Genomic DNA, 20,271 nt, shown 5'->3' on the forward strand with positions numbered 1-20,271 from the left:
AGAGATGCATTTCAGACCTAAAGACACATGCATATTGAAAGTGATGGGATGGAAAAATATTTATCATGCAAAAGGACATGAAAAGAAAGCTGCAGTATGAATACTTACATCCTGCAAAATAGACTTTAAAATGAAGTTGTAAGAAAGACAAGGACACCACATAATCATAAAGGGAATAATCCAACAATAAGATACAACTATTGTAAATATTTATGCACCCAACATGGATGCACTCAGATACATAAAACAGTGATTAACAAACATGAAGTAATCAAGAGTAATACAATAATAGCAGGGGACTTAAGCACCCACTTACAACAATGGATAGATCATCCAAATGATCTATCAAATAAATAAGGAAACAGTGGCTTTGAATGACACACTGGACCAGAAGCATCTAAGAGATATATTCAGAACAATCCATCCTAAAACAGCAGAATACGCATTCTTTTCAAGGGCACATGGGACATTCTCCAAAATAGATCACATGTTAGGCCACAGAATAAGCCTCAATGAAGTAAAAAAGATGGACTTCATATCATGCATCTTTTTGAACAGAATGTTATGAAACTAGAAATCAATCTCAAGAAAAAAACCTGGAAATAGCACAAATACATGGAGATTTAATAACATGCTACTAACAATCAATGGATCAACCACAAAATCAAAGAGGAACTTTAAAAACTCATGGAGACAAATTAAAATGAAAATTCAGTGGTCCAAATCTTTTGGATACAACAAAAATAGTTCTAAGAGGGAGGTTTATAGCAATATAGGCCTGCCTCAAGAAGGAAGAAACACCTCCTAAAAGAGCTAGGAAAGGAATAAAATCCCAAACCAGTAGGAGGAGGAAATATTAAAGTAGAAATAAACAAAGTAGAAACTAAAAAAAATCAATAGAACATATCAAACTAGGAGCTGTTTCTTTGAAAAGATCAACATAATTGATAAACCTTTAGCCAGAACTCATAAAAAAGAGAGAGAGCGAGAGAGGGAGGAAGAGGACCCAAATAAAATCAGAAATGAAAGAGGAGAATAACAACCAATACCACAGAAATACAAATAAGAGGATGTTATGAGAGATTATATGCCAACATATTAGACAACCTAGGATCAATGCATAAATTCCTAGGAACATATAACTTCCCAAAACTGAAGTAGAACAAAACAAAAATTTAAGCAATCTGATTACTAGCAATGATATTGCATCACTAATCAAAAAATTCTGACAAAAGTCCAGGACCAGATGGTTTCACAGGTGAATTCTACCAAACATTTAATAAGAGTTAATACCTATCCCTCTCAAACTATTCCAAAAAAACAGAAGAGGAAGCAAAGCTTCCAAATTCAATCTATAAGGCCAGCATTACCCTGATACCGAAATCAGAGAAAGATACTGTAATAAAAGGGAATAAAAGAGAACTTCAAGCCAGTATCTCTGAAGAACAGAGATGCAAATTCCTCAACAAAATATTAACAAACGGAATCCAACAATATATTAAAAAAATCATTCACCTCAATCGAGTGGCATTTATTTCTTGGCTGCAAGGGAGGTTCCAAATTTCAGAAATCCGTGTGATACATCATTAAGAGAAAGGGTAAAAACTATATAATCATTTCAATAAATGTAGAAAAAGCATGTGGCAAAGGACAACATCCATTCATGATAAAAAAAAAACACCTCAACAAAGTAGGTTTAGAGGGAACATACCTCAACATATATGAAAAACTCACAGAGAACATCATACTCAATGAGGGAAAACAGAGCTTTCCCCCTAAGATCAGGAACAAGAAAAAGACGTCCACTTTCACCACTTTCATTCAGCATAATAGTACTGGAAGTCCTAGCCACACCAATCAGACAACAAAAAGGAATGAAAAGTGTCCACATCAGTAAGGAAGTTAGAGTAAGACTTTCACTATTTGCAGATGACAGGATACTATTTGTCGAAAACCCAAACACTCCACCAGAAAACAGCTAGAACTGATAAACGAATTTAGTAAGGTCACCACAGGGCAGAAAATCAATATAGAGAAATCTGTTGCATTTCTATACACTAATAATGAAGTAGCAAAAAGAAAAATTTAGAAACCAATCCCATTTACATCAAAAATAAAATACCTAGGAGTAAACTTAACCAAGCAGGTGAAAGACCTCTACTCTGAAAACTAAAACACTGACGAAAGAAACTTAAGATGCAAACAAATGGGAAGATATTCCACGCTCATGGATTGAGAACATCAATACAGTTAAAATGGCCATATTACCCAAAGCAATCTGCAAATTTTAATACAATCCCTGTAAAAATACCAATAGCATTTTTCACAGACCTAGAACAAATAATCCTAAATTTATGTGGAAGCACAAAAGACTCTGAATAGCCAAAGCAATCTTGAAAAAAAGCAAAGCTGGAGATACCACAATCCCAGATTTCAAGTTATACTACAAACCTATCAGAATCAAAGCAATATGGTACTGGCTCAAAAATACACACATAGATCAATGGGACAGAAAAGACAACCCAGAAATAAACCCACCATGATTATATCAATGAATTAAAGGAGGCAAGTATATGCACTGGGAAAAAGACAATCTCTTCAACAAATGGTACAGGGAAAACTGGGCAGCCACGTGCAAACTGGACCACTTCCTTACACCATACACAAAAAACAAACTCAAAATGGATTAAGGATCTCAGTGTGAGGCCTGTAACAATAAAAATCCTAGAAGAGAGCACAGGCAGTAAGTTCTCTGACATCAGCCTAAGCAACATTTTTCTAGGTATGTCTCCTGAGGTGAGGGAAACAAAAGTAAAAATAAATTCTTAGGATTGCATTAAAACAAAAAGCTTCTGCACAGCTCACAATCAACAAAAAGGCACCCTATGGAATGGAAGAAGATAACTGCAAATGACCTATCTAATAAAGGGTTAATATCCACAACATATAAAAAACTTACACAACTCAATACAAAAACCCCACAAATAATTTAATTAAAAAATAGGCAGAAGACAAAAATGGTCAACATCTTTAATCCTCAGGGAAATGCTAATCAAAATCTGTAATGAGATATTACCTCACACCTGTGACAATGGCTAAAATAAAAAACACAAGAAACAAGAGTTGGTGTGGATGTGGAGAAAAGGGAACCATTGCTCACTGTTGCTGGGAATGCAAACTGAAGCAGCAACTGTGGAAAACAGTACGGAGAGTCTCCTAAATATTAAATAGAATTACCATGTGATCCAGTAATTCCACTACTGGGTATTCACCCAAAGAATAAAAAAACATTAATTCAAAATGATATGTGCAAATTTATGTTTATTGCAGCATTATTTACAATAGCTAAAAAAATGGAAGCAGCGCAAGTGTCCATCAATAGATGAATAGATAAAGATGTAGTATACATACGTGTGTGTGTGTGTACACGCACTCACACAATGGAATATTACTCAGCCATAAAAAGAACAGAATCTTGCCTTTTTTAACAACACGGTTGGGTTTAAAGAATATAATGGCAAGCAAAATAATTCAAAGAAAAATACCATGAGTAGTACCTGAATTAAAATTAAAAATAAAATAAAAAATGCCACAGGTCCAGCTTGTTCAGTCTAAAGTTTTACACTATATTCAGATTAGAAATACAAATGAGAGTATAAACTAATAACAAGGATACGGATTTAAAAGAGAATAAAGAATGTATCCGTGTAAAGTCAAACTAAATGTAGTTTAGGCTTTTCCTATGTGTGACCAGCAGGTGGTGGTAACAACACACAGAAATTTTAATACTTTCTTCCTTTAGCTCTGCCTGTAAATAAAGTTTTTCATAGTGTTTATCTAGCTTGTTTAATTAAGGTATGATGTAGCAAACGCTGTTGGCTCAATTTCAGGTTTTCTAGGAAAAGATTTATAAGAGAATCAAAGGAATTGGATGGGAAATGAAATCAGGGATCTTCTAAATCTAGGAGTCTATGAAAGACCTCTGTGGGGGGTGGGGGGGGGGTGTCTGGAAATCCCGGAAATAAGCTGCAAATTGATGGTCATTTCTAGTTTTTTGGGGAAGAAAATCCATAGCTTCCACGATAGTCTCAAAGAATCTATAATCTCCAAACATAATTTGACAATGTAATGGACAAATTTGAACCCACGATTTTTTTTTTAAGATAAAGTTTAAAATACCCAGCTTAGCATTTTAGGCTCTTCAAGAACTCCCTGCTCTAAACTGACTCATTTATATTATTTATTACATTAAAAACCAACTTATCTTGCGATCTGGGCCTCCCATTTTTCTGGACATCCATAAGATGGTAAGAAATTCAAAAAATTCTAAAATCATTCTCAAGCTTTTAAGGACTGAAAAAAGCATCAGTGGGATCAGGCAGTGGTTTGAAGTAGAGCCCAGCAGGCCTACTCTTCTCTACAACTTGGTAGCTTTGTCACTCTGGGCCCATTACTTACCTCAGTTTCCTCACCTGCAAAATGGTGACAATAATAAGTACAATGAGTGTTGAAGTGTTTCAGGTAAAAAGCTTAGCCCAGTCCTTGGCAAATTTTTTGTGTTTAATTTAGCTGTTAGCTCAGTAGCCCAGAAGAAAGTGGCATTTCCAAGGAATGAGCAGTTTATAAAAGGCTAAGTCTTAAATAGTGTTAAAATTGAGAAGCATGACAGAAAGCAAAATAGAAGTAAAAGGAATTGGAGAGAAAAGACTGGGGCGGGAGGAGCGTGGAAAACACTGAAGGAAAAAGACAGATTTGTGGAAACAATGTAAAACAACAAGCCAATAATAGTGATGATAATCGTTGTATTATTATATGCGCTAGCAGCGATGGTGACAGATGCTAACACATATGGCTCTGTTCCAGACCCTGGTCTAAGCACTTTACGTGGATTAAGTAGTTTTACCTTCACAGCGATTCTGGGGGTGATACAGCAGACACTGTCTGTTGCCCCAACTATTACTCACCTCTTTCTTAACAGAACCTACCACTGTTGAGTTCACAATACCTCCAATGTACCTATCAGCACTGGACTGAGACAGTCATCACCATCTCACTCTTTTCTGTTGGATACTGTTTTCCTCACCTCCCCTGGAGTCAGGAATGACCCTGTCACTTCAGCTGGGCCAATGAGATTCCGGGGAATGTTGGCTGGGAAGCAAGGGCTTCTGGGAAATGCTTACATCCTGAAGCTCAGACATAAGAGGAGGGCTTGTTGGTATTGCTCCTTTCTCTTTCTTCCTGACCACAGGCCATCTGGTGGAGAGCCAGATGGCAGAGCTGAAAGCAATGCAGATTTTGGCTCAAAGGGATGTGGGTGAAAATGCTCATCAGAATTGTTCTACAGACTGGGTGCTTTCAGCTAAGAGTGAATCTGATACATAGCAATGACATTTAAGGACACGGCTGTTTAAGACTGTACAATATAGATAACAATATGTATGCGATGATGACACTAAGGTTAATTATGAAAAAATTGTGTCAGCAATATTTCTGTCGAAAAGGCTTACGGCTTGAATAATTAGCTTTCAATTATCTACAGACTTTGAATTATATAGAACATGTTCTGAGCTGCTGCTAACGTGCTTCAGTCTTCCTTCTGGATGTGTTCAAGCTTCCTGTGACACTTACCACTCACTGGCAGAAGCAAGAATTCTTTGGCTAAGCTGTCCCTGTAGGTAGTCACTAAGAGCTTCTGCCCTGAGCTTTGGGAGACCTTGAATATTTCCAGCTGCTGGAAAGGGGCAGTGAAATAGCTTCTAGGGGGGAGTGATGTGGCTCAGGAATAGTCGGGGTTGAAGATAAGTTACACAAGACCCTCTTCTTCTTGGCTTCCTCCTTTCCCCATATGCCCCACTTTAACTTATAGAAAGTAGCCACTGGAGAAAAGGCACGACAGGAGGGAGTCCCCACCTCATTTCTCCACATCAAGCTCCAGCCACCAATTTATTTCACCTGCACAAAAATGCTGAAAAATGATTCATGGTCACTATGTCACAAGATATCATTAATTCTTACAGATGTTTCTATGGCCATGGTAAAGTCTCAGGGTCAAGTCTTTTTTTTTCTTTTTTTTTTTTTCCTTCTTACATTCAGTTTGGGTCAAGTCTTATAATACAGTTCTACATCCATGTTCCTTAGGCCCTCGACATAGAGACCTAGAGCTTGGGACACATACGAATTCTAGAACTCAGATATAAGGGTGACTTCAGAAATCGTTTTATTCTCTTTAACAGCTGTGAAGTTTTAGGCTATGAATGAGTAACCTATATTCCCAACTGGATTCTAACATCCTTGAAAGCAGAACTTTTTCTCACTTTTTCTGGCATCGAGCATGGTTCTAAGAATACATAGCGTACACCACATATATTCAAATAGTACCTCCCCACAGATATTGATAAACTGTCACAATTATAAAATAAGCAAAACTTGGGGCACCTGATTGGCTTAGTTAAGTGACCGACTCTTGTTTGCTCAGGTCATGATTTCATGGGTCGGTCATGAGACTGAGCCCCACCTAGGGCTCAACGCTCAGCAGAGAGTCTACCTGAAGATTCTCTGCCTCTGCTCCTCCCCCCACGTGCTCTCCCTCTCTCAAACAAATCTTTAAAATAACTAAGAAAAAGATCATCAGTGTTTGTGTGTGTGTGTATACGTGCATTTGTGAGAAATGGGTCATGAGATTTAAGTGGCTTTTCCACTGACAGCTCATTCGGAAACTCAGTTGACGAGTACCCTGACAAGGACTCCAACAGCCTCTAAACCACTGAGTCTGGTGGTCCAATACCTGCAGGGCAAATCCTCTCTAATTTAATTGCCTGAATTTAAGAAACTAAGACCTTATAGTTGGAACAGGAGGGATCTTGTCCATTCTACCTCTGGTTAACCACAGAGAGTCCAGGAAACTTTAATTCAAGGATGCCCAAGTACTGGCAGGGATTAACTGTGGATTTTGGAGTCAGACACGCTGAGGCAAGATGTTAATGCATCTGAGCCCATTCCCTCCTTCAGTGGATGGGATACATACTTCAGGTGACTGCAGTGAAGGTCAAATAAGAAAATGGACGCCAACTGCCTAGTCAGACAAAGTAATTTCTACTTTGCTTTATGGCAGCATTTCTTGTCTAGCCATGGTGAAGCTGAGCCTGACATCAGGGGAGGAGAAGAAACCGCAAACCTGATCATTCTGAGTTTTACTGCATCAGCCAAGATCAAGTCGATGGTGCGCAACTAACAGTATGAGCGGCCCGGCTGATTGCTCGTCAACTGACAGAGAAGCAAACGACCGATGAGCTGAATTTAGCCAGGCAGGCTGGCATAACTTGCATTTCACATGGTTTCTAGCCATGTGGACTGATTCTCTATGCTCATTCCATCTGATAAAGTCTACTTTTTGATAATGCCAATAAAAGAAAGAAATCAGTAGAAAAATCAGCAAGTAGGGAATGAAGAGTCCTTAAAAAACAAACCAGTCTCGCAAAGGAAAAGGAGAGACCGAGCATCTCAACTTATCTCACTGGAAGAGGATTCTTTCCCTCCCTGTTCTTCACAGCTGGCGCCCCGGGAGCAATTTTCCGTGGCCGCTGAGAGAACAGTCCTCAGCAGGCTGCACATATCGGTCTCCTCAGCTGCTCTCCCCTGCTGCTTCTCTCACCCTGGGCTGGCCACGTGGCTTCGGGCGCTTTTCCCAGCACACATTAAAGCACTATCTCTGAACCTTAAGAAATAATCAAACTTTGTACCTTATTTATAAATGTAGCAAGTCTAATCCATTCTTGGAGATCGTGATACACCAGGCCACACTTTATCTTCCTTATGTCCCCACTTCTTTGGTTAGTATTGTGCTCTATTTTCTGTAGTTCCTACTGTGGATGGTGTGTACACACACACACACACACGCATACACTCTTTTTGCATTTTCCAAGCATTCAATTCCAGTTTCAGATAAGTAGGCTTTTAAAACTACATATACTCATACTTTGACAGATCCCTACATCACTGAGCTAAAATGGTTTTGATCTGAGCTCTTCTGAGTTTGTTGTGAAGAATAACAACAGCAGCAATAACAACAAAGGAAACTCAGCATTTTCCTGTGTTTCTGTTACAAGGCATGACTGGAAGATCGTGAACAGTAGAACAGGAACAGCACTGAGCGAGTCCCCTGCAGCTCTAGAGAAGGGGTCAGATGTCAGCCAGCCAGATGATGAAGGGATAGTAACCCCCAGGGTGCTGAGCACTCGGTTAATCCTCACAGCCCTCTTGGTGTCTTAGGAAGTTCTTAATGAAGAACGGAGCCTTAGAGCCTATAAAGCTCTTCCCCGAAATTACAAAATGAATACAATCCCATGTTTAACTCCAGAGCCAGACTTCTTAACTGGGGAGCTATTCTGCTGGGGTATAAAAAAAATATAATTACCAGGAATAACACCAAAGCACGCAGAGACAAAGTATGCATTTCTGTGTGTCTGTGTGTGTACACACACATGTGTACATGTGCTAAAGCGGTATTCGAAGAGCATTACGAAATGCAGTTTGAACAAACCCCAAGGTAGGGGTAGATTTTGGTTGTAGTTTTCTAGAAGCAGGTGAGTTTGGGGCTGGGCTTTGGACTTGAGGCAGAACATGCACTTGGCAGAAAGCTATCTGCTGGGCACACATTTCTGGGGAGCAGAGAGGCCAGGTCTAAGGTACAGGTTATGCTGCAAAGACAATGGGCAGCTGCACACTGCTGCTCAGGGAGAGAGAAGCAACGGTAGCAGTGCTGTGCATTCTGGAGGAGGATAAGCGTAGAGTCGGAGAAATTTCTAGCATTTGGTTAAGACCCTCAGAGTTATTACAGTTCCTGATGAAGGGAATTCTACAATTGTTTCTGTAAAATTATTCTAGTTAACTGCTCACTGGATGACTGGAGTGTAGAAACCGAAAATAAGGAATAGTTCATAAATTTCAGTAGCCTAAGATAATCGAAGCCTGAGCTGGGTGGCTATGGGAAGAGTTTTTTACTATTATTATTTTTTATGACCAAGGTCTGCAATCACGACTTCAGACACTGTGCAATTTCCTAATGGCTGAAATGATTATCAGGCTAGAGGGCAAGCTGCCAACAGAGCAATCAGAGCTAGACGCACTGGACTTGGGGTTCATCTATCAGAGATGATTTTAAATCAGTGTGGGCCTGCCTGGATGCAGAAGGGGAGATGCCAGTCGATGTGAAACTCCGCTCTTCAAATTGTTCTCACCATTTTATTTCCCTTGGTGCCTTCAGTGATCAAATCCACAGAGTCCAAGGAAAAAAGAAAATACCCAATTAAAGTCTGCAAAATGCATCAAAACAAACACAAGAGGATTCTCAAATGCCTGTCTTCCAGACCCCGCCTTCACCTAAGAACCATGCAGGAGCACTTACCGCAAGCATCCACTCTGGGAGGATGCACTCTCCACATAGTGTTTCAGCGCAAGCTGGAATTCTTCCAAGTCCTCTTCTATCACAGACATCTGACGCTGGACAAGCATGATGTGCTACCGAGGAAGAGGCAAGGGTTGCAGCCTGGCTGCCAGGGAACCTCGCTTCAGCTGACCCCCTGTGCCCATCCCCCCCAACAAAGCAAATAATTCTCATCTAAAAATATGACCAAAAGGGAGACCGTGACTAATCCAAGGAATACATTCTATAAAAACTCTAATACAGGCAGGATACCTTCCTTGCTTCTAGTAGAAGGTGGTAAAGACAGTGTCTCCCAAGGATACACTTCCCTTTTAAAAACAATGGTTCTCAATTAGAAGCCCTAGGGAGGTTTCAAAATTGCTACGTTAGAATCTCTGGAAGGGGGGTCCAAGCACTAGTATTTATACAACCCTCACCACCCACCCCCAAGTGACTCCAATGTGCAGCCTAGGCTGGGATGCCCAGCCTATGGTCATTTTTACAAAGTAGTCCTGCTCTACGCACTGGACAGCTCCAGCTTCACCTTAAATATTTCATGATATTAAACATGTGTAAAATTACAAACAACCAAACTTCAAAAAAATGTGTGATCGGTGTTGCAGTTCCAAAAGTACATTAGCCACTGATCACATACCATAGGCCCTGCTCAGATCTCATGGCATCAGCCGAAGCCTGTGTTTAATGGATCGCACTGGGCTGGATGCCAATTGCTTCCTGTAACAAATCCTATTATGTTTATGGCACTTGTAGTTTGAAGACTTTCCTATAGATCTGCCTATGGGCTTCTCATGGCACTTCGATCTCAAGATTAAGCCTTTCCTCCATCAAGGGTTAAGAACCACAGAAATGCAAGAGAAAAAAAAGGATTGGGAGTGAATTATAAAAATGAAAAACAACAACAATGTAAGGAAAATTCAGAATATGAGAAAAGTAACTTGTACAATATTACCCAGCTGCGTAGTGGTAGAGCCAGAATTAAGCCCTGGTTTGTGTCTCCTCTCCAATGAGTTTCTCACTTCATGTTGTATCATAGGTATCATATGAGGCACTTTATATATCCAACAATAGTGCCTACTTTGTTTTTCTATAGGTAAATAAATGGCAGGTGCCGGATTCTGGGTATACAGTGACGAATTAAGACAGAAACCTTACCTTCATAAGGTGTAGTAAAGAAATCGACAAGGTTGTTTTGTGGGTTTTTTTTTTTAAGATTTTATTTATTTATCTGAGAGAGACAGAGATAGAGACAGCATGATTGGAAAGGGAGAAGCAGACTCCCCACTGAGCAGGGATCCCAATGTGGGGTTTGATTCCAGGACCCGGGGATTATGACCTGAGTGAAAGGCAGACACTTAATAACTGACTGAGCCACCCAGGTGCCCCAAGAAATCAACAAGGTTTGAGAACTATATCTATGGAATAATTTTAGGTATTGATCCTAGCACATGAAATTACCTATACGCAAATTGACCAGAAGTCTATTAAATTCTTGAAAGAACTGTATTGTCAAATAGCTAAAATCTTCATCCCAGTCTCAAAATCCTTTGATTGTGTAAGCCTTAAGGTAATATATTTGGGCCTCCAAACTCAGATGAGCAGGAAGCAGGCTATCAATACTGCATAACCCCTAAAAAAGGCAATACTCTTTGATAAGCTGTTTCCGATGTGGTCATGGAGGAAAAAGAACCAAAAAGAAAGTCTCAAAACAACAATGGACAAGAGAGTTCCTCCCAGAATGGGGATCCAGAACTTCCTTCACTGACAAATAGTTTCCCAGCATGAATTCATTGTTGCAATGAACGAGTAAGTGCTGTATGCTTCCTAGTCATGCCTTTCCTGAATTACAGTTTTTATGACATTTCTCCTGGCCCAGTTTTATCACTGTGTATTTATCTGTGTGTTTTGGGGGTGTGGTGAGGGGAGATAACTTACTTCTTTATTCATAACTGTGTCAGACTACAAGGGACCACATCTTGATCTTACAGGGAGGACTGATTCTCACCCAGGAAGCCAGACTTTGAGCTAGCAGCGTAACTGGAGGAGACTTAGGGTGGTCTCCTTTGTGAAGGCGTCTATATATTCTATATATGTGATAAGAATGAATATTTGATAATCAGAAGGCTCACTGTGGCAGAAACTCCAAACCGTTTTCCCCAAATCTATTTCCTCTTCTTCCTAGGCACAGAGTACATTGTCTATCATCCTTTGGAGTTACGTGTAACCAAGTGATGAGTTTCCATCAACAGAACACAAGCAGAAGTGCTGCACATTGCTTTTGGGCCAAGACTTTCAAGAGAGATGTAAAGCCCTTTTCTGTTGACAGAATGACCTGCCTTAGGAATGGCAGAGCCACACTTGAGAGGAGAATGTATCCCTGAATCCTTGTGTGGACTGTTTTCCTGGGCAAGGAAAAAAATCTTTATTATATTGGAATCGTTCTCCATTTGGGTCTAACCCAGTCACCTTAATGAGTTAGGGGATTTTAATTGAGCTTTGTTTTATTTCCCTTTAGGATCAGAGATCAAGAATCAGTAGATATAAGCCTATAACTATCTCCTAAGATTATGTAATGAACAATCAGCCTCCTGTACCACTCTCTCAGGATCTGGCTTTAGTGTCAGTAACTAAGAGTTAAAGTTAATCTCTGCCAAAATAATTGTGGACGTGTCCTTTTGACAGAAATCTACAGAGACTTCCTGATCATTTATTTGTGATGAACAATGACTCGAATGATTTCTCCTGGGCTTTCTTAGTGAGATTATATAAACATATCTACCTATTCCACCATAATTCGTTTAGTCTGAAGGCAGATCTTATGTGATCTAAATTGCAACCATGAATAGAATACTTCACTACTTCCTGAAGACATGCACTTCAAAATGTGGCTTTTTAGCTTCTTCTATCAAAATGTGGATCCTGTTATACTTTCCCTTGGGATCTGGGCCAGTCTTATAACTTGCTTTGGAACAGGAGTCCTAATATCTTCATGACATTTCTGTATGTCTCTAATGTCAAATACGCAGTCTGAGATCCTTACTGAAATTTCTTAGATTTTTTTTTTTTTTTAGAAATTTCAGCTTTTTAAAAATCTCTGGAGACAGAAATATTTTAAAGAAAACTAATTTGTTTCATGTTTCTAGCTCTACTTAATTACATTTACCACTGTGTTCCAAGCATGTCTTCAGAATAACAGCCTTTCTTGTGTGCTCTTGTTCTATCTCATAATAGCTATTGCAAAGCAAAACTATGTCTTAAGAGTTCCTGACATATTTGTTGGTAATAACCCTCAATACACATGCTATTGTGTGGCAGGATTAATTTACTTCACAAATTATTATTATTGACAGGCTCTATGAGGGTAGAAAGCCAAAGAAATATATTAGATCTATAAACTCCTATTGTATAAGCTATTCTGGCATAAACAATAATGTACTCAGGAAAAGTTACAGTTTTTGAAAAGCACCGGAATGGGATCAAAATTATATTGACTCCAAAAAGAACCCTTTTGAATATACGAAATATGTAGGAAATCATCATCTTTTTCCAACAGTTGTTTGATAGGAAGTGCCATGCAAGGCATACTATGGCACCAAACATAAAGGATTTGGGTGGGCAAATATAGCTGGCCAGATCCAGGATGTGTGGTCTGGATGGGTTCCTTCAAAAACCATATTGACCTTCAGTGATTCACACTCCTTGCCTTAGGACTTGACGGCTATAAGACAATAAATTACTCCCAAGTTTTCCATGAGTCATAAAGTCACAATCCTGGATCTTAGATCTCTGATGTATGTTTCCTATTCTATTATAACAAGAGTAAAATTATGAATTCTGAAGGTTGCGGTCTTTATAACATGCTTTTTACAAATCATTTGGAACATTCTGATCTTCTTACATAACCCCTTAGTGTTGCCCTTTTAGTGCAACATCTGAACAATTCAATGTTATCAGAGATATATAAATATTTTTTCAAATTCCTGTTTATTCTTTTTGATTTCACATTAAATATTGTGTCATTCTCAAAGCATTCCCTGGCCTCCTAAGTTAGATTGTGTTCCCTTACTGTGCAAATCTGAACTTTTCTATAATAATCCTCAGCACTGTGTCCTGTAGATCCTTGTTGATTCACTGCAGGTCCTTCTGGTCTGTCTGGTAGTGCCTATAATATTTACCCCTTTATCTCCAGACCCTTCCCCAGAGCCTGGCACTTGGCTGGTGATTGAGTTATTCATGGAACAAACAAGCAAGAACTGGTTTTGCTTTCAGCCAGTGATCATTTTTAAAAGCTCTTTAATAAATGTTATTTATGTACTATTCATTCCAGTAAAAAAGATTTGAGGTGGTCCCGCAAAGTGTAGAGGTCTGCATCTTTTCGTTCATCTGCCTCCACCATATTGTCCTCTTTCCTTTGTCCTTTAAGAGCAAAGAGTACACATATTAAAGAAAAAACTTCGCCTCACTTTTACTAGCTATGTGGCCTTGAACCAGTTACTTCTTTTCATCCTAAGTCACCGAATGAAATTGGAACAGTGGTACTTATATCACAAAGTTTGGGGGAGGATTAAATGGAATAGTGTACGTAAAAATCTTGCCCAGGATAGATACTCAATAGATGTTACTTCTCATACTCTGCTCACTGAGGGGGGGAAAAAAAAAGAAAGAAATCATATCCTAGACTCATCATTATGTAATGACTCACATTCCTGAAAACTAGATATGGCAGCTAGTAGGGTTTGGGACTTTGGCTGTGTGTTTAAATAGGCCTACCAGATACGACTGTTCTGCTCTAATGTAGAAAATCTCATGAAACGGAGTCATCTGTTAGCTCACAACCTCACTGGCAAAAAACAACTCCACTTTAGTGTCCCAAGATGCACCAAACGCTGGAGTGGAGCTATTACAGTGTGGAGTACAGGTCTAGTGTAGATCTGGAGTCTGGCTAGGGTATCGATATCCTTCCATACCTTAATTATCCATCTGCAAAATGGGGTTCCAATTGCACCACCTCCTACGGCTCTGATGAGGATGGAGTGAATTACAGATGTGTGTGTTTCACACAATACTTGGCACGTCACAAAGGCTCAGTGTAGAGTAGCTTTAGAAAATAAAATCTATCATAACCATTTATTTTTTGCTCTCTGGTATGGAATTTATTTTTCAAGGTTCTCATGTATTCATTAAGGGAAAAAGAAAATCACCTCCCTAGCCAATAAAGCCTTAAACTGGTTTTGGACACCAAGAGAAATGAGCCCAGAGGAGCATGCGACGCTGGGGGCTGGCTGTGAACAGTGGAGATCTGTTTTTGTCATTCCAAGTAGAGAAGCTTTTATAAGTATCCATGGTGAGGTGTTACTACCACTAATGATAAAGTACCACTTTTAATGACAGGTAGCTTATTAGTATCTTCGAGAAAAAACAAACTTATTCAAATCATTACTAAATGTGTAGTCCCAAAGAGCATAATTATTTTACCTTTACGTGTGGCTGAAGATAGTTAAGGAACATCCTTTCCTGCTTTTCAACAATATTGACTGCTGCACTTTGCCCAATCCTACTTTGTTAAATACTTCTATGCGCTATTGAATTAGTAATGCTGTGTGGGTTGATAAATCTTTTAAAATTGACGTTGGCCTCTCTTCTGTCAGGGACCAGAGAATGGAACAGTCTGTCACCTTCCATCAACAATACTTAGACAATTTTTCTCCCACTTAGCTAGTGTGAGAGAAGAGTCTCACGTTAGGATATTATGTAAGAATAGACAATAGTCTTTCTCAACATTAGAAATGTTATGTTCTGTTGTCTTGACTGGAGTGTAGTTTTCCCTACATGCAAATCTAATTGACAACAGATGTAAGACTGCAAGGTCATAGTCCTGTGACTAAGGGACTGCTGGGAATAATATTCCTAATAAGTCACTCAACAGCCTTTTCCTCTCCTCAAAAAAGATTCTGCTTCCCAACAAAACCTACCCCTTTAGAATTCTGGGTGCTTGATGAATTAAAATAGACCACACCCCATCTTTGGAGGAACAGAAGCCCTGAACATAATATGTAGGTTACCTTTGGGAAAGTGTTCATATCTATAGGATTCTAATTATAACATCATTATAAAGCTTTCCTCAGAACCCTCTACAGCTTCCCCTTTGAAAACTCTCTGGGCTTTGAGTCTGGATTGATGGGCGGGAGCAGAAAGAAAGGTGAGCCTCACCTTCTGGCACATAGGCAGGCACTGCCTATGGAGTAAGGGCCCGGGACAGAGATGAAAGGTTTGCCTATCTTTGTCTCCTGTAAATGTGATGGCTCCTAGAAGATCTACATAATATACCTTTAAGGTATTAAGAAAAGTGATTTTCTGTGAGTTGTCAAGATCTTAAAACCCAAATTTCTACTAAATGTGAATGCAAAGATCCACTTTTCCCCAAAAGAATGTGCTACAAATATTTGTCTCAAAATAACAAATCATGGTATGTATTTTCAATTTCAATTAGGTAACTTACTCATAAATTTCTTATTTTGTGTCTGAGTGCCTATTAGCATCACTTTTTTCTCTCTCCATCTCTATAAATTACCACCATTCTGGATGGATGGCTTTTCCCTAGGAGCATAAATGTTCCTTTTTCTCTAAATGTCAATTTTTTTCTTAAAAAAAATTTTTTTTTTTTTCTGAGCACTTACAGTGTGCCTGGCCCTAGGACAGAAGCTGGAGATACAATACTGAATAGCATCAAGTTTCAGCTCAGGTGGAACACTCAGGCTTGGAGGGTTGATAAAACGTTGTTCGTGATATAATCTGAATGTTAACCTTCTCTTCCAGTCACATTCATTCAATTATTCAATAACTCACTGATTTACGTATGCATAAAATTGTCATTTTGCACATATCACATGCTAAGTACTTGCATAAAAACCCTGTAAAATAGGCATTAGGTTTCCACAAATCACAATTTTGAAACTACTACTTAGGCATGCAAAATAAAATATGTGTTTGTACAATTTCAAATTTTCACTGAGAAAGTCACTAATTTTGAAGAAATTAAATGTTTTCAAAGTATATATTTCTGACATTTTCACCTAGGAAAAAAGTACTTACAGATTTAGTATTCCCTTCAATAACTTCTTCTTCCCGTGGTTCAAGTTTGAGATCCTTCAGGTGGAGAAAGAAATGGGAAAGAAAGGGACCAGAAATGAGATAAAGGAAACACCATATACTCGAATGTTAAGTCTTTTATGGCTAATGTTGTACCAAAGAAACCTCATTATCTGAAAGGAAATGGAATAATTCTGACTTAAAACAAATGAAAACTTTTTGAAAAATGAAACCATTAAAAAAAATGAAACCAGTAAAACCTCTTTTACCCATTTATCAACAGTAAAAAAGCCATTTCAGATGTGTTTGTTATTACTTTAATTTTACTGATGACAATAAAAGAGAACAAAATGGAGCAGATTCATTAGAATAGGGAAAGAACAGGACAGGAAAAAGAGAGACTAGGCTGACTTCTTTTGCTGTTAGTACTGATTGCCACTGATTGCCCAAGAGGGAGATCTTGACAGACATTAGTGCAACTGCTATAATACTTTTATACTCTAGTGATAATTTGACATTACTAAAACATGATGAATTCAAAAGCAAATCAAAACACTTTTTCAGGGGCGCCTGGGTGGCTCAGTGGGTTAAGCCGCTGCCTTCGGCTCGGGTCATGATCTCAGGGTCCTGGGATCGAGTCCCACATCGGGCTCTCTGCTCAGCAAGAAGCCTGCCTCCCTCTCTCTCTCTCTCTGCCTGCCTCTCCGTCTACTTGTGATCTCTCTCTGTCAAATAAATAAATAAAATCTTTAAAAAACAAAACAAAACAAAACACTTTTTTGATATTTCCTAAAAATCAAGGATGGCTAAAAAGACCCTAGAACTTTCTACAGTCATCAATGGATGATGTTAATATCTCCAGTGAAACCAAGCATGCAAACTCCCAGGGCTTCATTCTAAGAATATATATCCTAGCATCTGTGGTACATGAGGATTATCCACAATAATTCCTTCAAGGAGATAATAAACTGAGAGCTGTAGAAATCCAGACTGTCCAAAATAACATAAACTTGTTAAAAACAGAGTTATGTAGCTCTAGCTTTGCTGTTCTCTTGTGATTAAACCTTAAGCAAGTTATTTAACTTTTCTAGGATTCACTTTCACCATTTCCTCTGTCTTGAATTCTCTATTCCTAGAGATTCACCTAGCTGGCTCCTGCTCTCATACCTCAACTCCAATATCACCTTCTTAAAGTGACCTTCCTGGGTCACCGACTTTAGGTATCTACCCCCTCATCATTACCATACTGCCTTACTTTGTCTTCACGGTACTTTCGCTCTCTGAAATTACCTTATTTTATTGATTTGTTTACTGATTTTCCTCGGTCTCTCCTGGACCAAGGACCTTACCTATTTTGATCACAGCTGTACTTCCACTGCCAGAATAACACCGGGCATAAAGCAGACGCGCAGTAGACAATAGCTGAATAAATGAATGGCTGAATGAATGCCCCACTGAAATCATAGCTTCCCCTTGAAGTCAAGGAGATGGAAGGCAAGGGGATGAATCTTCAAAAATGCTCCACAGATAGAAACTCTAACAAATGGGATCTCCTTGACCACTCTGTCCCTAATACCAACTCAGGTACATTTTTTGCTTCCACATCCTTTGATTGATGATAAGAACAACCTAAAACAGGTGGTTATGAACACAATGAGGATGTTTGAAAATGTTTTCTGCAGAGCTCAAGGACAACATAAAATATGATTTCAATATATCCCCATAAATCCTCACAGGGGCTGAAATGGGAAGAAAGAATGCCTGAAGGAAACTGTAGACATTTCAAGGATTACTCCCCCTCCCCCACATGAGTAGTACTGGGTTCGGCTTATGGTGCAGGAAGGATTTATCATACTAACTGCAAGAAAAGATAACAGGTGCTCCCCTGCAGGAACATGTCCTTCTTTTTTTTTTTTTTTTTTAATTTATTTGACAGACAGAGATTACAAGTAGGCAGAGAGGCAGGCAGAGGGAGAGAGAGGAGAAAGCAGGATCCCTGCTGAGCAGAGAGCCCGATGCGGGGCTTGATCCCAGGACTCTGGGATCATGACCCGAGCCGAAGGCAGAGGCTTTAACCCACTGAGCCACCCAGGCGCCCCGGAACATGTCCTTCTAATAGGGAGATCAAACCCGGTACCAAAAACTGCAAGAGACAAGAGAGTCAACCGTGAAATGACATGCACTTAGCTACTGTTTGGCAATTGGGTAGTTTTTCCTCTAAAAGCCTAATTCACAGTACAGAATAAGTTGTAGAAGAACACAGAACTTGCACTGCCTCTCCATTCATTAAGACAGACCATGCCGAGCCCCACACAGCTCACATCATACTTTCAGCAAACCTCTCAGACTCTGTCCTCAAAATGAAACCCTTTCATAGGAAGGGAGGGAGAAAAAGTCTAGGAAAGAAAGAGATGTGATAATACTTTGATTTAAAGTTGGAAAAAAAAAGGCATGACCTAAGTTAAAGTTATTCCTTTAAAAATAGCTCTATAAAGTTAAGACACCAAATAAAGAGAAGTTTGCCAAGAACTTCAAATCTATTTTAAAAGGAGAAATTTATGTTCTTTAAATGAATCTGAAATTATGTAACAATGGACTCTTTATGTTTTAACAAGGTTTGCTTTCCAAATAGAGGTCATGCATTTCCATCTTCCATGATTGGAAAGCAAATTTTCATAGCCACCATTTTCCCTATGATTATGTTTAATCTTAGCTCACATAACAATTGATAAAATTAGGAAGAAAGTTGAATTGCAGCAGCTCTAAGTTTAGGTTATTTGCCCAGTAAGTGGTCAATGTTAATGTAACAAATGGTGATATGGCAGCAAAGGGACTAGAACTCTCCTAGGTTTCTTCCTCTGGACCTGGTTCCCTGTACAGAATCTCCTTCTCAGAGATCCTCCTCAACTCAGGACATGGAGTTTCATCTTTGTGGAGACGGCTCTTAAGATCTTAAACTGTTGGCCTGGCTTCTTGATTAGTAACATCTAACTGAACATTTTTGCCTGTGTCCTAGTGGATCTTGAAATTAACATACCTAATCAACAAATTCACCTCACCTCACCCATTATCTCTCACTTGTCTCTTCCTTTCTGCTAATGATACAATTGACTAAGGCACTCAGACTCAAATTCTCAGAATCCTATCTGAGATTCCCCTGTCCTTTACCCATCAAACCCATTCAATGATCCTGTTAATTTCACTCAAGTCTTTCAAAACTGCCATTTTCTTTTCAGTCATACACACACACACACACACACACATAGATACACCCACCCACACACATATATATATTTCAGTCATATATATATATATATTTTAAGATTTTTATTTATTTATTTATTTGACAGAGAGAGACACAGCAAGAGAGGGAACATAAGCAGGGGGAGGGGGAGAGGGAGAAGCAGGCTTCCTATTGAGCAGGGAGCCCAATGTGGGGATTGATTATAGGACCCTGAGACTATAACCTGAGCCAAAGGCAGATGCTTAATGACTGAGCCACACAGGTACCCCTTTTCGGTCATATATTACAGGCCCATCTCTTGCCATACCTGATCCCAGTGGGCTCAGATCTGCAACTTGCTCCTTAATGTCATTGCTTGAGCTGGCTTTGGTGGTTCGAGTTTTCTTGTTTGAATTCAATTTGTATTCTTGCTGTCCAATTTTCTAACTAAAAGATCTTTCTGGTTATGTCACTTACCTGTTGAAAAATAATAAATGCCTCCTATTGTCTCCAAGACAAG

At 39.1% G+C, this 20,271-nt stretch overlaps 1 protein-coding gene across 1 annotated transcript in view; it reads right to left on the reverse strand.

Annotated features, from left to right (window-relative positions):
- NECAB1 (N-terminal EF-hand calcium binding protein 1) overlaps positions 1 to 20,271 on the reverse strand; it is a 206,340-nt gene that overhangs the window by 19,535 nt on the left and 166,534 nt on the right. The window contains exons 9-10 of the mRNA XM_047728083.1: positions 16,532 to 16,585; positions 9,404 to 9,516 (exon numbers count right to left, since the gene is read on the reverse strand). Of these exons, the coding sequence (XP_047584039.1) occupies positions 9,404 to 9,516; positions 16,532 to 16,585 (167 nt within the window). The remainder of the gene's footprint in view (positions 1 to 9,403; positions 9,517 to 16,531; positions 16,586 to 20,271) is intronic.

This window comes from Lutra lutra, chromosome 4 (assembly GCF_902655055.1).
Source record: "Lutra lutra chromosome 4, mLutLut1.2, whole genome shotgun sequence".
Taxonomy (NCBI): Eukaryota; Metazoa; Chordata; class Mammalia; order Carnivora; family Mustelidae; genus Lutra; species Lutra lutra.